Source organism: Trachurus trachurus, assembly GCF_905171665.1.
Source record: "Trachurus trachurus genome assembly, chromosome: 9".
Classification (NCBI taxonomy): domain Eukaryota; kingdom Metazoa; phylum Chordata; class Actinopteri; order Carangiformes; family Carangidae; genus Trachurus; species Trachurus trachurus.
In genome coordinates, this window is record NC_139895.1 from 4683825 (window position 1) to 4701038 (window position 17214).

General features: G+C 42.7%; 1 protein-coding gene across 1 annotated transcript in view; it reads right to left on the minus strand.

Moving 5' to 3' along the window:
• cep120 (centrosomal protein 120) overlaps nucleotides 1–16939 on the minus strand; it is a 36200-nt gene extending 19261 nt beyond the window's left edge. Inside the window, exons 1-14 of the mRNA XM_083979086.1 lie at nucleotides 16710–16939; nucleotides 14341–14497; nucleotides 14129–14243; nucleotides 13264–13408; nucleotides 12237–12385; nucleotides 11138–11332; nucleotides 9397–9621; nucleotides 8224–8431; nucleotides 7163–7370; nucleotides 6265–6414; nucleotides 5204–5407; nucleotides 4365–4461; nucleotides 3323–3487; nucleotides 3106–3195 (exon numbers count right to left, since the gene is read on the minus strand). Of these exons, the coding sequence (XP_083835212.1) occupies nucleotides 3106–3195; nucleotides 3323–3487; nucleotides 4365–4461; nucleotides 5204–5407; nucleotides 6265–6414; nucleotides 7163–7370; nucleotides 8224–8431; nucleotides 9397–9621; nucleotides 11138–11332; nucleotides 12237–12385; nucleotides 13264–13408; nucleotides 14129–14243; nucleotides 14341–14497; nucleotides 16710–16758 (2157 nt within the window). The 5' untranslated portion in view covers nucleotides 16759–16939. The remainder of the gene's footprint in view (nucleotides 1–3105; nucleotides 3196–3322; nucleotides 3488–4364; nucleotides 4462–5203; nucleotides 5408–6264; nucleotides 6415–7162; nucleotides 7371–8223; nucleotides 8432–9396; nucleotides 9622–11137; nucleotides 11333–12236; nucleotides 12386–13263; nucleotides 13409–14128; nucleotides 14244–14340; nucleotides 14498–16709) is intronic.
• Nucleotides 16940–17214: the final 275 nt, after the last annotated feature.

Genomic DNA, 17214 nt, shown 5'->3' on the forward strand with positions numbered 1-17214 from the left:
ATTATTTGCGGGGGCTTTCGGGGGATCTGCTGACGGTGGAGGATCTGGGACTGATTGACTGTGGACCACCACCAGTCTGATCAGGTCCATCACAGCACAGCAGCTGCAGCTCTGCCCCGCTGTCACATGACGCATATCACCGCAATCTGTTTACATTAAACCGACATCAGGAGAATAATGAGAATTATGATTAAAAAAATATATATTTGTTTCGAATTTTGGCCCCTGGATCATGATTTTTTTGGGCACATTCTTGGTAAAAAAAAAAAAATCCTCTAAAAAAAAGACAGTTGGGATGCATAATGTGTCTCATAACAGTATACTGTGCGTCATGTTATCGCCCCCCCCCTCTGTACTGAGCTGGCCGGTACTGGGTAGGCTATAGCGTCCTGCTGATCACCGCGCTGAGGCACCGGCCGGTCTGAGCTGCGTTCATGTGCCGACTTTAAAACTCTCCAGTCAGTGACCTGGTGGCGGCTGTTTTGGTCGTCAGCATTTTATCCACGCAGCGACCGTCCACGGCTTAGTGGTGTTTTATCCTATGGGTCGGTGGTGTTTTATTCTATGGGTCGGTGGTGGCTGTGAGACAGCAGCGGCTCCACGGTGAGAGGGGGGGTTAGCTTCTGCTCACCTGACTCTGTGCAGCTTCTTCATTATATCCAAACAAACAGTCCGACACAGCGACGCGCTGCTCAGTCTCTGTAGCTCATCAGCCCGGAACTCGCCGTCATGGATCAGAAGCGACGGCGGCGTTTGGCCTCAGTGTCTCGGACTTCCAGAGCAGCTACAGCAGCGTTGTGACCTCAACCATGGTTGGTGAGAGCAGAAATGTTGTTGTAGGCCTGTGCATATTCTCATTTGTCCAGGTCATAGTATTTCAAAGGAGGTTAAATCGAAAGCAACTGGACTTATACTGAGTCTCCACACCAGTTAGTTGGACCAGTCTCAGCATGGTCAGATGCTACATGAACTGATGAAGCCTCATGGATGAGAGGTGAATCGTCTTCCTAGACAAATAACTAAGTCCAGTTGAACCTCCTTTGAAAAAAAAAAAAAAAAGTTGTTGGCGGGCTCGTGAATTTTTTTTTGACACGAGTCAAAACGAGCGATAAATCGCATTTCTCGCGTATCTCGCGTTTGGTCGCGCGTAAAAACTCGAGCGAAAAAAAAGCGTTCCTCGTGTTTGGCGGGAAGCCCCTTGCGGGTCTTCCCGCCAAACACGATGAAAAGGACGAAGACGCGAAGGTCCCGTCGCACAAAAAGAATCGCGTGTAGCGTCGCAAAAAAAAAAAAGTCGCGTATACCGCGTCTCGCGCCTAATCGCGTCTCGCGCCTAACCGCGTCTTTGCGTCACGGCCTTTTACACCGCGGACGTAACGAATAAACGGTGACGGTGTGAACGAACAACATAGAACAGGACCAGACGTGCGTTGTTTCCTCTTTTCACCTACAGCTCCACTCTCCCTCACTTACACTAACTACTGTTATTGTTGAGGCAGAGGATTGTGGGATTTGTAGTTTTGGACCAATCGCAGGTTGTGCTCTTTCTTTTTTGTGATTTTCCCGGTTCACACATGTCTTTTTTTTTTAGGGGCAAATGCGAGTGAAATGCTCGCCCATGGTGGGCATAAGAAAATTTAAGACCTGTCTAAAATTATTTAAGACTTGAAAAAAACAATAATTCAACAAATTTAAGACATTTTAAGGCCTAAAAGTGTGTAATGGACATAGCCTTCACTTTAATTGAACACATTCTACATCGCGGAGGCGACGTCTCTCCTTCACCTCTGAAACGGGGCAGAGCTCCGTGGGAGACACCTGCCTGACACAGTAATGTACGTACCGACTGCACGCGGATACGCGCCGCTTTGGGTAACGAGCGCGCACGTCGCGCGTCAACATTGGAGGTCGGCAGTTATCAGTATGATCAGAAACCATGAATGAGTTCGCCTCAGTTTCACGTGATTGTCACTGTCAGCCTGTTAGAAAAACATTTTACTGACCCCAGCTGAGACGCTGAGACCCTCCCCCCCCCCCCTCAAAACAAAAACTCTTCGGATCTGAATGATTCACACAAGTCACCTAATTGACCCTTCGCCAACTCCTCCCACAAACGGCTATTGTCCAATCCTACGTTAGCAACCGTAACTATAGGCCTGGCAAGCTTTCCGCAGTGAGTCATTACGTTTGCTTTTGTGGACACATTTTGAGACTAGGACGAAAAACATTTGTTTGTAGAGAAGGATGTTGTTGTTGCTGCTGCTACTATGGCGGTGGCGGCGGCAGCAGCAGCAATATAGAGATGTTCAGATACGAGCGGACTTTTTTTTCGACTTGAGCAAGTGTAAATATGGGGATAACCATATGTTCACCTCCGAAATGACAGCTGTACTTTTACCGCGTTTACCTGGGCTTTTAGGCGAGGGATCCTCCAGGCAGGGACTGCTTTCACTGACTGATACAGCGGTGGGAGAAAACAAAACAGCAGCGAAAGCTGTATGTGGTTCACAATCGCCCAAACACTTGCAGTTTGACAACGTTTCATGACCAGTGAGATGACCTAAGTCTTGGTGGGTTGATAGACGGTAAAATTACCGGTCCTTACTGCTGCTCTGTACATTGTCCAGTCGTGTCGTTGAACAGATGTTTTATCCTCCTGTGCGAGTCACGTCACTGAAAACTATGAATGATCTTTGTGACTTCTTCTCTCTATTATCTCAGAACAGTTTATCCAGACATTTGCTGATATTTCCTTTGAAATCGATACCAAATACTGCCAGGAGCATGGCTGGGAGTGAAAGCTTGCCCGCCGTAGCAACAGTAACCAAGGGGGCGGGGCTTACGCGAAGGGTCAATTGGTCATGACAAAAGCGAGTTTCGCTTTTCGGCGCGCTGTTTGCATCCCTGCATAATGAGCCTCTGTAGCGTAGCTCTGAGCAGCTCATGGCTCTGCTCCGCTGTTCTAAAAATAGCTTGCACCGACAATTAAAGGTAATGAACCTACTGCTATGACTATAGGGATTATGGCAATGGGCCAATTTGCCAAAATGTTGAACTATCCCTTTAAAGTGTGTGTGTTTATGCAAGTGTGTGTGTGTTCTCCACCTTCTTCTTGACCAGAGCTTCTCTCTCTCTGTCTCTCCTCCTCCACTCCTCGGCCAACGCCTTCATGTGGCTCAGCTCCTTCTTCTTCAGCTGTGACAAACACAAACACACATACGATGAGGTCAAAGGTCGTCAGAGCTCACACACACACACACACACACACACACACACACACACACACTCTCTCTCTCTCTCTCTCTCTCTCAGACTCTGGTACCTGGTCGTCGAACAGATCCTCCTGCTCCTCCTTCCACAGCTCCAGCTCCAGGGCCGTGCGATACTCCAGAGTGTCTCTGGGGCCCGAGGGAGCCGAGGGGCCCCGGGGGGGAGGGGGGGCCGCAGGGTGGGAGGGGCCCTGGTGAGGGGGGGCCGCAGGTTCAGTCTGAGGAGGCAGAGAGAGAATCAGAGTGAAGCTTTTTTACAGAGGAAACACAACAGAGGTGTTTCTGGAGGAGCAGCCGGACTTTAGTAAAAACTGACAGTGAGTGAGTGTCACAGCTTCCTGTATCCGGCCCTTCAAATTAAAAGCCCCCCAGCCTTTCATACACAGTTAAAAAAAACCCTCTAATCATCCTTTTTTAGTTATTTTAAAGCAGTCTCTGTCGTCTTTACATTGTGATTATGAAGTTTTTAGCCAAAATCACAATATCAATATCAATAATCAAACGTAGCAAGTAGCTGTACATGCTACACGACTTTATTCTCGTAAAGCTCCCGTTTGTGTCATAAACACAGGAATATCAACTCTTGACTTGCTTCAAGTAAATAAACTTCTCGGTGCATGTTTGAGTCGCCATCTGACGCTGTCTGTGGAAAAAAATTGTGGCTTTAAGGGATGTAAACAGCCTAAGCAGCAGAACTTACATCCATTCCCATTCATCGTTGCCGTGGCGATGCGGGGACAGACACAACTACCGCAAAACAGGAGCAATTAAACTGAAAATCTTCAGATTCCTTCTTTTAGACCTAAAATGTTAGGAAAATACATCCCCGAATTGAATTTGCCCGGAATTGTCCTTTAATTTTGACAAGAGAAGCCTCCAAATGTTGCAGTTTACTTCTGCGACCAATCAACCAATGAAATTTAGGTCAACTAACGACTTCTTGGTCAGTGACGTTCTAATAAACCAAACAAACTCAGTTTATTGTCAAACAGGAAGCTGTCTGCACAACTTCTACAGTCAAGAAGAAGAACAACACTGCTGGTCCGTCACTTTATCGTGTCCCCAGAAACAGAACCACTTCCTGTTGAGTCTGACCTGTGTTGAGTCGGACACGACGACGTCTCTCTCCGTCACCAGCCCCAGGTCGTCCAGCGTCGCCACGTAGCTCAGCTCCGCCACCGTCTCCACCGGCCTGACGGAGGGAGGAGGGAGGATGTTATCTTTAGTATCCTTTTTATTCTATTTTAATTCATTCATTCTTATTCTTATTTTATCCTATTACTACTAGGGGTGGGAGAAAAAATCGATTCACATAAATATCGCAATATCTTTTTTGACGATTTTTAAATTGGGGGGATTTTTTTTTATAAAATATTGTGCAATGTGCATTTGTTAGCCTTTTTTACATACAGAGAGTACAGGTTTTGAAAAGGGTTTAAGTTCACTTTATAATGGAGTATGTTAATTTATAGGCTCCTACAGTATTTGTGTGCAGATAAATGTTAAAAATGCAGACTAAAAATCGACAGAATCGGCAATATCGTAGAATCGCAATTTAAATCGAATCGCCATCCAAAAAATCGTAGAAGAATTGAATCAGGAGAAAAGCATATCGTCCCAGCCCTAATTACTACACCCATCTATTTTACTTCATTTTATCTAGGTTTTTTTTTTTCCTATTCTTCTCATTTCATCTATTTCACTTCATTGTATCTGGTGTTTTCCCTGTTGCAAATGATTGAGTGTAAGATAGTGTTTCCTCAATGTTCAAAAAATTATTGTGTGTATGTGAATGTTCCTTGTTTTTATCATGTGAAGCACCTAGAGCTGCCGTGGGCATGAAAAGTGCTGTAGAAATAAAGCCTGATTGATTGATTGATTGATTGATTGATTGATTGATTGATTGATTGATTGATTGATTGGTGTCCTCCTACCCGTGCATCCCGACCACCGGCGTCCTGTCCCGGTGCGTCTGTCTCCAGCTCTGCTCACCGCCTCCACCACCGGCCGCCGCCGCCGCCGCCACACCGCGGCTCCGCTCGCTGCTCAGCAGGCGAGACAGCTGCAGCGAGGCTCGACCAATCAGCTGGTCCCTGTGGGCGGAGTCTCTGTGCCACACCTCCACCACCAGAGGAACTCTACACACACACACACACACACAGAGTGAATACCACGGAGCTCCACACCAGCCTGTAACCTGTCCTGCAGCTCCACCTGCTGGTCACCGTGGCAACAAACACACCTGGGGCCTGTTGAGCGCGGTGGACAACTGCAGACTGATTCAATAATCTAAAACTAGAATCACAACTCCAGTTCCTTTCACAAATGAACAGTTGTGCACTTTGCCTTAACGATGAGCAGTGGAAGTTGATTCATTGCACAAATCTAAAGTAAAGTTCATACAGCACAAATACAAAGTGCAACAGGTAAAAATGAATTAAATATTAGAACATTATGCAGTCTGGTGCTTCAATAAATTGCTGATAACAATGTTCAGATGTGTATAGATTATTTGGAAGGTGGTTGCTCACAGTCACTCAATTTTATTCTTGTTTTCTTACATCAACCAATATTTAGGCCAATATATTTTGTAACATTTTATAAAAATAAATCTATTGCTATCTTTGCTCCAATGCTTTTTATGAGCAGCCAGTGATGTAGTACTAGTGGTCATAGAAAATGTCAAAGATGGACACAGATAGTGAAAGTAGTGAGTTTTGTCTGAAGAACATCCACAGTGAATTCTGTGCTAATGTGTTTTACAGAATTCACAAACCATCAGACATGTGTATGATCTGTATCTGAAGAAGCAGGCAGCGCTGGCAGATGCAAAGATTCAGTGTGAGAAGAACATGAATAGGCCTAGTTATGAAATAAAATAGCCTAATAAATATTGTAAATGTAAATGTTTTTTGATTTTTGTAAATGTATTTTATTTGTTTAGAAATCAGGCCAATATGTGTGTGTGTGTGTGTGTGCGTGTGTGTGTGTGGACCTGAGGAAGGTGTCCTGCAGCTGCTGAGGCAGAGCGGCGAAGTCGAAGGCGCAGAAGGACTGAGGCAGAGAAACCTCCATGTTCCTGTGCAGCTCCACCGGAGGGTTGGTGAAGATGGGAGCGGCCGAGCCGAAGAACGGGTACGAGTACCTGTCACCATGACAACCACAACGACAACAACAGAACATTAATGTACATTTATTTATCATGACTCACTATAGAAGTAAACGGTGCAACTCTTCTGGACAGTTGTGGGTGAAAATGGCGATCGTGCAGATCTGACAGAGGCAACAGGAAGTTGTGTACATTAAAAGATCGATTTAATTTTATGAATTGATATCAGATCTTTTAAATTAAGTTGAGTTGAATATTCATTTTTTGTTTTAAATAAAAAATAAAAATAAAAAAAAGATCTTTTAAATGAAGATCAATATGAATCGCAAGATGATTGTCTCATAAAATATAATTTTTTTAAAAATTGAACAACTATTCAACTATGTGAAAATCACTGCCCGTCTCTATTTGATACGATTATTAAATTAAATATGACACTGTACTGAGGAGTTGCACTGTTACACTTCTGTAGTGGTTCATCAATGTGCATAATGTCACTGCTTAACCTTCTTTAATGTAGCCTAAACATTCATATTTTCAATAATGCACCAGTAAGAGAGTTCCAATCAGTTTGCAGCTTTAGTTCTGTGAAAATCTCTTTAATTGTTTATTGGAACTAAAACTGAAATTACTGTAAATTAATCGATACTGAATCGAAATGGATCGAATTGAAAATCTAATCGATGTTTGGTTGTTTATTCTGAATATATAAATAGTACAAGCCTACTACTAAACTACTTCTTTTCCCAGTCTAACACAGAGATGAAGTGACTTCCTGTCTGACCGTAGCGTGGCGTTGACGGCGTGGCTCAGGCTCAGCTGGCCGAGGCGGTTCAGGTCCAGAGAGAAGCAGTAGTGATGAGCCGAGGCCGGGATCGACACTTTGGGGGCCGAGACGCTGACGGACGAAGCTCCGCCCCCTCCTGCTGCTGCTGCTGTTGCCGCCGGCGACGCCTCCGTCTGAGTGCGGACAGGAAGCTCCAGGTCTGCAGCTGGAGAGGAAACAGTCATATAATATTGGTGTTGATATGAAGCCAATGCAATTATAACTATAGAGAGGGGCAGGTACTAGAAGTTTTTCTTCATCCTGCTCCTTTTCATTTATGGTGACTTTAGCCCTATTCACACAGGATTAGTTTTACCTGGGGACGTCTGGTGATTTGTAAATGACCCCCCCACGTCTGTGTTTCTTGCGGGATAAGTGAAGTCTGTATTTTACTTGAATTTACTGACATTAAGGCTCCAATATGACGTCAAAGTTGCTGTCACATCCATGTGCGAAGCAAATGTAAATAAAATGTCAAAGCAGCAACGTGACTTCGCAACAGTGCAGTTGTTGTCGCAATAACGGGCCGTCACGGCATTTGTTTTAAGCCTGTTGAAAGCCGCCGTCATCCATCTCAATATCCTCTGAAATTTCACTCTTTTTATGGATCTGAGCTGTTTATTTAGATGAGTCTCCAGCACCGAGACAAGCTCGTGTTTGCACCTAAAACGCCTTCGAAAATGCCGCTTATAATTTCCACCGCAGCCTCCATGTTTCAACCCGTACAGTATGGTTTTAACCGGGGAACGGGACGTTGGTCTTTGGTGAAATATAGTAGGTAATTTGCGGGGGAATTTTTACTTTACAAATTACTGACATGGAGCATTCGCACGGGATTAAGATCACAGACGTCCTCCGCAATTATTACAAATTACCAGAGGTCCCCAGGTAAAACTAATCCTGTGCAAAAAGGGCTTTAGTGTACATTATGTAAATATGTGCAACCAAGTGAAGTATGTAAACCATGAATGGAATCAATCAAAATGAAATGAGGCGTGAGGTGTCAGTCAGAGCTTCACCTGCGAGCCCCGCCCCCCCGCGGCCGCGCTGCAGCTCCTCCAGGAGACTCTCCGCTTCGCTCTCCGTGTGGGAGGAGGAGGAGGGAGGAGGAAGAGGAGCAGCGGAGGCAGCTGGAGGGGAGGAGTCACCATGTCCCAGGTGAGGAGGAGCAGAGGGAGGAGGGAGGGAGGACGTCTGAGCTCCACCTCCATCTTTACTCCTCAGAGACTGAAGAGAGAAAAACAACAACGTCAACTATTAAATTCATCATCATCATCATTTTGAGAAAAAATTCTGATATTTGCCAAAAAGAATTTCAGGAAGATTGAAAATGTATTTATCTAGAATAGTCTGGTAAATGTTACAGTTCTGTTCAAACGTTTTCATGCACTGGAGGCTCAATTGTTTAAATATAAAAAGTTTCTAAAGCTTTGGGGGGACATTTTGGTGAAAGTTGCAAAACTGTAGCACGTTTAAACACTTATTGTGCCCCCCTCCAGGAGGAATACTGACATGTCCTTGGAGTTGAGTAAATCTGACATGTGACTGGAGCTTTGTGCAAAGTTTGGTTGATTTTTCATGTACAGGAAGTATTAGAGAATGCATTTCCTGAAGATAAATACAGGTGAAAGCTGGAAGCTGGAAGCTGAATGAGCTGAATAAATTGTTGAAACAATGCTGAATTAAAGGGACAACGAGGAGTTTCTCCGTCGGCAGAACTAAAAATTCCGCAACAATAAAAAAGTCTCATATTAATGTGGATGAATCTACGTTACCACTTGTTAATGGTCCATTTTCGATAAATCTATGGTTTTGTCTCTATGGTTATTTTGTTATTATTAGTGGTGGTGGAAATGCTGGGCGAGCCGACCAGCGTTTCCTTACTTTCGGTTTCGTGGCGAGTCATGAGAATAACGCCGCTGAATCTCCGTTTATGGTCGGAACTACGACGGTATGTGATCGTCTTCCAACCTCTGACTTTAATTCTTGATGAATGAAAACATGAGTCTGTCTTGCGCCGGTCAAAGGATTTCACGGTGCGGAGGCTCAGAAATGTAGTGAGAAAACACTTCGCTTTAACAAAACTCCTCGTTGTCCCTTTAAATGAAGAAATCTTGGAAGAAGAAGTAGAAGAAAACGTGTGTGTGTGTGTGTGTGTGTGTGTGTGTGTGTGTGTGTGTGTGTGTGTGTACCTGTGCGGCGACCCCCTCCCTCCTCAGGCTGACGGCCACGCCCACCGTGGGCTGCAGCTCGGGGGGCGGAGCCGGCATCGACCGTCTGACGCGCTGCGGCGGCCGCAGGACGAACGCTCCCTCCACCGTCGCCGCGGCGTCGTCGAGGTCGACGGGGACGGAGGACAGAGCGGACAGAGAGACGTCGGTGCTGCCCAGAGAGTGGTTCCCACAGCACAGGTGAACCTGGGGGGGAGAGAGACACACCTGGTCACACACACACACCTGGCCCAGTTGTTCAAAGGTAATCCGATTAGATTTTGGATAATGGATCGGATCAAATCTTGAAAATGGGTCGTTCAAAACCAAAAACAGATTCTGAGATCAGATTACATTACTACATACCCTCAGTTTGTGTTGTTGAAAACTTTTTAGTAGGATCGGGAAAACTTTGATCCCAAAAAAAACAAACGGATTATTAATATTATTCTGATCCAGCAGTTTGGTGGATTTCAGGAACAAAATGTGATTTAAATTAAATTCAAACTGGTCAAATAAACAATATTTACAATGTAGTATATAAACATTTATTGATTTATATTTTGCACCTAATTTTTAAACCATAACAGTGATTAGTAAATAACCCCAACTACTGAATTTAATGAAGTTTGAAGTTTGAATTTTAAAATTTGAAATTTTAATTTAAAACACATGGGGAAATATTCACAATTTCACTAATGAACTGTATATTTGCTTTTTTTAAATGTATTGTAACAGCCCAACCAGATGGAGTCTGTGTTTAAAAGACATTGAAGAAACAAAGAGCACAGAAAACAATACACTCCATTTGGTGAGTAACCTCATGCTGCTGTTCTACCTGTTGTTAACAGACCAATCAGCCTTCATTGTGATGCACAGTCCCATCTAGAGCATCATTATCCGGATTTGGTAATCTTGAAAAATTTGGATCTGGATCAGACTGATCCAATCTATTTCATTTCATTTCATAACCTTTATTTAAACTCTGAGATATATTGAGGAGTAACCTCATTTACAATACAGCCGAGATGAAACACAAAACACACAAGGACAGAAAACAAGACATTTGAAACATACAAAAACATAACAGAATACCAGAATTTAAGGTGACTAGGGTAAATTGAAACATAGTTAAAAGCACGAGCAGTTAGAGGTAAAATAAGTAAATTGTCCCATTGATAAAAGTGAGGTAAGTTTCAAATGATTCTGCAGAGTGTTCCAGGTTGTAGGTGCAACAGTAAGAGAAGCTGCTCTTTCCAAGTTCGGTGTTAACAGAGGGAACCTGCAGTGTGAGCCAGTCTTTTGAGCGTGTGCGGTAGAGACCTGCATTGAAAGATACTAGTGAGTTAATATAAGATGGTAAGAGACCAGTAAGAGCTTTAAAAAAAAAAAAAAAATCCAGTGTCGATCACGCCTGTTAGTTAGTGAGGGCCATCCAACTTTGGAATACAGGTCACAGTGATGAGTGTTGTAGCTGTCTCCAGTAATGAACCTCAGGGCTGAGTGATAAACGGTGTCAAGTGGATGTAAAGTTGTGGCTGATGCATGCCTGTATAAGATGTCTCCATAATCTAAAACTGGCATAAAAGTCCAACTTTACTTTGAACAACTGGGATAAAGGTAAAACAGATCACGTGATCCCGGATAGCAAAAAAAGGGGATTTCAAAATCCGGATAATTTTTATCCAGATTACACCTGGTGATGAGTCATCTCGGCGCTCACCTGCAGAGCGGGCTGCTGGGACAGGAAGCTGAGCAGGATCTGCTTGCTGCTGCGGAGGCGGACGGAGGCGCGCTCCGGCTCGAAGTCGGGGCTCAGCAGGTTGGTGAACGGCTCGCTGGTGATGTCATTACCCAGCAGGGAGTAGTAGAAGAAGAAGTGGGAGCTGTGGGACAGCTTCATGCTGCTGGGGACCAACTGACACACACACACACACACACACACACACACACACACACACACACACACACACAAGTCGTTAAATTAAATACATCTGGTCCATCACGTCATCATCATTACATAAAAAGATCCTCAGTCTGGACGTATGAAGTTTAAAGGAATAGTTCACCAAAAAATGAAATTCAGTCATTAGTGACTCCCCCTCATGCTGATGAATACTCCGGAGAAGTTTTTTATTCCTCAAAATGCATCTGGAGACCCGGGAGGTCGGTTCGTATAGTCCAATGAAAACTTTATATGAGAGTAATAACGTCCATAAAACTACACAAAAACCATTTAACATTCCTGAACACTGCTCGTCCACTGCAATCCAAGTGTCCTGAAGGGAGATAGTCCAGAGTTTACTGGAAACAACGTCATTTAGGACATTTTTACAGCCTAAACAGTCCTGGATTGAATTGATTGTTATTGACTTGCCTAAATGAGGTAGTTTCCAGTAAACTCTGGACTATCTCCCTTCAGGACACTTGGATTGCAGTGGACGAGCAGTGTGGAGGAATGTTAAATGGTTTTTTGTGTAGTTTTATGGACGTTTAATTTGTGTCAGACCCTATTAATCTCATATAAAGTTTTGGTTGGACCATGAACCGGCCTCCCGGGTCTCCAGATGCACTTTGAGGAATAAAAAACTACTACTCGGGAGTATTCATCAGCATTTCATTTTTGGTGAACTATTCCTTTAACATCTACAAAAACACCACAGTAAAACTTCAAGTACTTTATTTACATATTGATGCACCTTTATAAACAAAGACACAGATTAAATAAATAAAAACAATGTCTAATCAACAGTGTGGGAACAAAAAGGTGAGTTTTTTTTTAAAGAACAATAAAAGTGGGCGTGGCCTGTCGGCGCTCTCACCTGCTCCAGTTTGGTGGCGAAGGCGACGGTGACGGAGAGGACGAACATGTCGCTGCAGCGCTCCGCCGGGCCGAGCTGGTGGTGGCCCTGGTCTGGGACCAGCACCGCCTCCAGCTGGCCCGGCAACAGCTCCGTCGCCGTGGGAGACCCTGAGGGAGACACCATCATTTAACTCCACTACAGAGGGAAGAACACTCTGGTGTTTTCACAGACTTTCAGGCTGAGATCAATAAAATAAAATAAAAACAGAAGCTCTTCACTTTTTAATTAAACCACAGAAAATCTGAAGTTTTTCAGCTGCGAGCTTTGACTCCACGTGACTGAGGTTAAATCACAGGAGCTGCAGTTTGCTGTGCACTGTCAGCAGCATGTGTGGTGTTGCCATGGAGACGCCCTGGACAACCAATCATGTTCTCAAGAAGACAAACATTTTTAAAGTGAAAATGAAGCAAAAACTAGAAAAAGATAGCATTTCCTGCAGAAAATGCATGTGAATGCTGAAAGCAGCTGAACGCTATTGCTAAAGCAATGCTGAATGAGCTGAAGAAATTGTTGAATCAATGCTAAATTAGCTGAAGAAACTGCTAAAGCAATGTTGAAAAGGCTAAAGCTGAAACATATAAAGCAGTAGAAATGCTAAAGGGAGAAGAAAACATTGAAATCCTGCATGTTTAAGTGTAACGGTTGAATAGTGGAAATCTGCAGCTAACCTGACAGGAAGGAAAACTGATGAACCAGCGCTAACATAGCCGAAGCAATGGCTGAGAATATATTAAAAAGTAGAAGAAGTAAGATGAAATGGCTAGAAATTACTTGAATTGTTGAAGAGGATGATGCAGACACGAAAAGTTTGAAAAATCCCTGAATTAAAAAAAAAGTTAATACCTACTGAAATACATTGTAAACTGACAGTAAAATGCCTTCAGCATTCACACTAATTAATTCACACTGAGTCACAAGCACATTACGATGGACAGATAGAGACAGGTAGAGACAGGTAGAGACAGGTAGAGACGTTGAGCCTGACCTTGTCTGGGCGGGGCCTTCCGGGCTCTGAACCTATCAGGTGACGGCTCTGAGGGTTTGGAGTCGTTCTCCAGCAGCAGACCCAGCAGCAGCGCCGGACGCTGTTTGGTGTATTTACTGCTGAGCAGAGGAAACCAGCGCGCCTCCTACACACACACACACAGTTGGGGTTATTATAGTTTTAAAATGTTCATTAGTTTTTATTATTTCTATCTAGTTTTTCAGTTTGAGTTTAGTTTTAGCGAGTTCAACAAGTAATGAAGCAGTTTGAGTTTATGTTTATTTTATTTGATATGGACATTACAAATACATTGAGACTGTTCCAGTGGACAGACCAGACGCTTTGCTTGGGTGTGTTAGCACACGATGTACTAATTTTCAACATTTTAGTTTTGAGAAATTGACTAGTTTTTATGTAGTTTTTATTTAGTCTTAGTTGTAGTTTTTATTTAGTCTTGTTGTAGTTTTTATGTAGTCTTAGTCTTAGTTGTAGTTGTCCAGGTTTTAGGAGAAAGCCTCTGTCAGACCTCTGAAGATGAACTTGTTCCCTTTTAGTTGCATCCATCCCATAATGTTCCCATCAGTCCTCATCAGGTTCTATTCACTCTTATCTACCTGGTGGTCGTACTCCAAGTCGTTCCATATCGACCTTTAGACATCGACAAGAAAACTACAACTAAGCTGCTGTTATCTGACTGGACTTTACTGCAGTTTTTATTTTGATTTCAGTTTACTAAGTTATTTTTTCACTGCCAGTTTTATCAAAGGGGGCGTGGCCTCTCTGAAGGGGCGGAGTCTCCTTCAGAGGGGGCGTGGTCTCTATCAGAAGGGGGCGTGGCCTGTATTAAGTGGGCGTGGCCTCTGACCTGTCTGACCTCGGTCACCGAGCGCAGGTCGAGGACGATGTATCCGACGCTCTCTCTCTTCCTGCTGACCGAGTCCACGGCGAAGCACTGGAGCTTGATGGGAGTTCTCTGCAGCCTGGAGGAGGGAGGACAGCTCGTTACCATGGAGACCCAGACACCGTGTGTGTGTGTGTGTGTGTGTGTGTGTGTGTGTGTGTGTGTGTGAGGCGGACCGGTGCTGGTGCAGCGTGCGGCGGTCCAGCTCCCAGCCCAGCTCGGTGCTGAACAGCGGCTGCTCTCGGTGCTCCACCGGGTCGGTGCTCAGCTGCTCGCCGTCGAAGCTCGCCACCACCTCCAGGCTGAGACGGGGACACTTGGGGAAGTGACGGCCTGGGACGGGACAGACGGGAGAGACAGGAGAGACGGGAGAGGGGAGAGACATATGTACATTATAAATACAGTGGTGAATTATTTAGATTTTGTTTTGTTTGATCTGATTCTTATATCATCAGCAGAGTGATTATTTACTGCCGTCTTCTTATTGGTTTAAGGGGAACTGTGCAAGTTAGGGCTGGGACGATATGCTTTTCTCCCGATTCGATTCTTCTACGATTTTTTGGATGGCGATTAAATTTAAATTGCGATTCTACGATATTGCCAATTCTCTCGATTTTTTGTCTGCATTTTTAACATTTATCTGCACACAAATACTGTAGGAGCCTAGAAATGAACATACTCCATTATAAAGTGAACTTAAACCCTTTTCAAAACCTGTACTCTCTGTATGTAAAAAAAAAAAAAAGGCTAACAAATGCACATTACACAATATTAAAAAAAAAAAAATGTTTTCAAATAAAAAAAAAAATCGATTTTTGAAAAAAAAAAAATCGATTTAAAAATTGTCAAAAAAGATATCGCAATATTTATGTGAATCGATTTTTTCTCCCACCCCTAGTGCAAGTCTGCTCGCTTTTCCACTGTTCTGGTTACGAGAGCTGGGACAGGTACTACACTGATGTTGCCAGGTTGGTTTTCAGCCGTGAGACGACAGATGAAGACAGAAAGCCTCCGTTCTCACTCGCAACAAGTCACAAGTCATGTAGTTAACGATCACAATTACTCCTGAGCCTTTTAATGAAGGTAAAAATGTAGCAGAGCCACAGGAGAAATCCTGCTTAGTTCCTCTTTAAGACGTACAATGTGCCTCATGTGTGTTTTTTGGTGAATAAAGTGAAGCTACGGAGCTGAGAGAGTTTTTCGGTTGTAAAAGAAAGAACGTTTGTCTGTAAATGTTTCAAAACGAAGAACTTGCACTGTGGAGTTTTGTTTCTGAAGCAGCTTCAGTGGGAATCTGCAGGATATAGCCTACATACACAGCTCTGGAAAAAAACAAGAGACCACTTTAACAAATGTTTCTTAAAAGCATCTATGTGTGACAGTCATTCTTTTCTTTTCTTTTTTAAACACCAACACAAACACAACTCATTCTACTTAATGAGACGCTGATGAGGTCATCACCTGAACCACATCTGATTTTATAGGAAGATTATAAAAACCACTGCTGGGATTAAACATTGACATTATCCCACAATAACTGATTTATAAACTCTTCCTGAGTTAAAATATTCTTGCTGTGTTTTTTTTCCAGAGCTGTAGATATAACAACGTTGTGTCCTGTATAGATCAGTCACATCAGCAGGAAGTAACTCACTGTCTAGACTCAGAAGTGATCAAATCAACACCTTGGAAATTAATATATTATATTTTGGAAAATAGCTGCCAAACAGACAGAGATGCGAATGAAAACAAATCACAGAAGGAGAGTCTGTTTTTCTTACTACAAACTAACGAACTTGAATGTTACTGTACAATAAGTGTAAAACCTTCATGTTTCAGTAGTTTTCAAAGATTAAATCAGTTTCAAATCTCTACACTGATACAGTAGAGACGACAAAAATCTAAAAACAAGAATAAAAGTTTAAATATAATAGAAAACTTGCAGTAAACAGAACCACTGAATATATCATAATGTTATTAATATGTGTGAAGCTTTGCTCATTCAGCTTTATCTTCGTTATTTAAAAGAATCACTTGCATGAAGGATGAAAATGTACTTTAAACTTTGATTAGTTTCTGTTTATTATTTCATCTCATCTTGCTTTCATTTTTCTTAAAAATAAAGAACATAAAACAACATATCTTCTCAGTTGTGTTGTCTACTGTAGTTTATAAGGACTTTAATTAAGTTAATGTAAATATAACACTACTGTAGTTTATAAATACGTTAATTAAACTAATGTAAATATAACACTACTGTAGTTTATAAATACGTTAATTAAACGAATGTAAATATAACACTAGTGCAGTTTATAAGGACTTTAATTTAATTAAAGATAATAACACTACTGTAGTGTAGTGACTCGGAGGATTTAACGGAAATCACCGACAGTTACCGAACCACTTCCCTGGAGATTGACACCGGTGAAGCCGCTGTTTACTGACAACACACCGGTGAAATAAAGCTGTGTAGTTTGGTGGTTAATGTTTGATTAATTAATTAAGAATTAAACAGTTTGTGTTTCTTGTTCCTAACTTAACTTACCTTCCAGGATCGACACAACGATCAGAAGTTGTTCGCTCTTCGCAGACATGTTGACATCTGTTCACTGCTGTAACTTTCTCCGACAGTTTTAATCAAACTGTTAAAAACTAAAAATCCGCTTCAGATCTTCATTTAGTTGTTAATTAATGAACTTTGAGGAAACTAAACTGTGACAGAGGCTGAAGCTTCCACCGTTGCAGCAAACAGCCGCTTTGTTGTCAAGCTTTGGCGCCACCCATTTTGTTTTAAAACCGGAAGTGATGAAGGCGACGCTGACACGTCACAGCGGCATCTGGCGGCCGGAGGTGGAACTGCAGCTGCAAACAGAAAACTGTCACTTTCAACCTTTTACAGTCTATGCTTTCAACTATTATTATTGATAAATATCAGTTATAACTTATAAGTTACGTTTTATTTGTGTTCCTATATATATATTCAGATTCAAGCTGTATTTTAGTTTTAATCTACGTTATATATTTTAATAATAGTAATGTATTATTGTAAT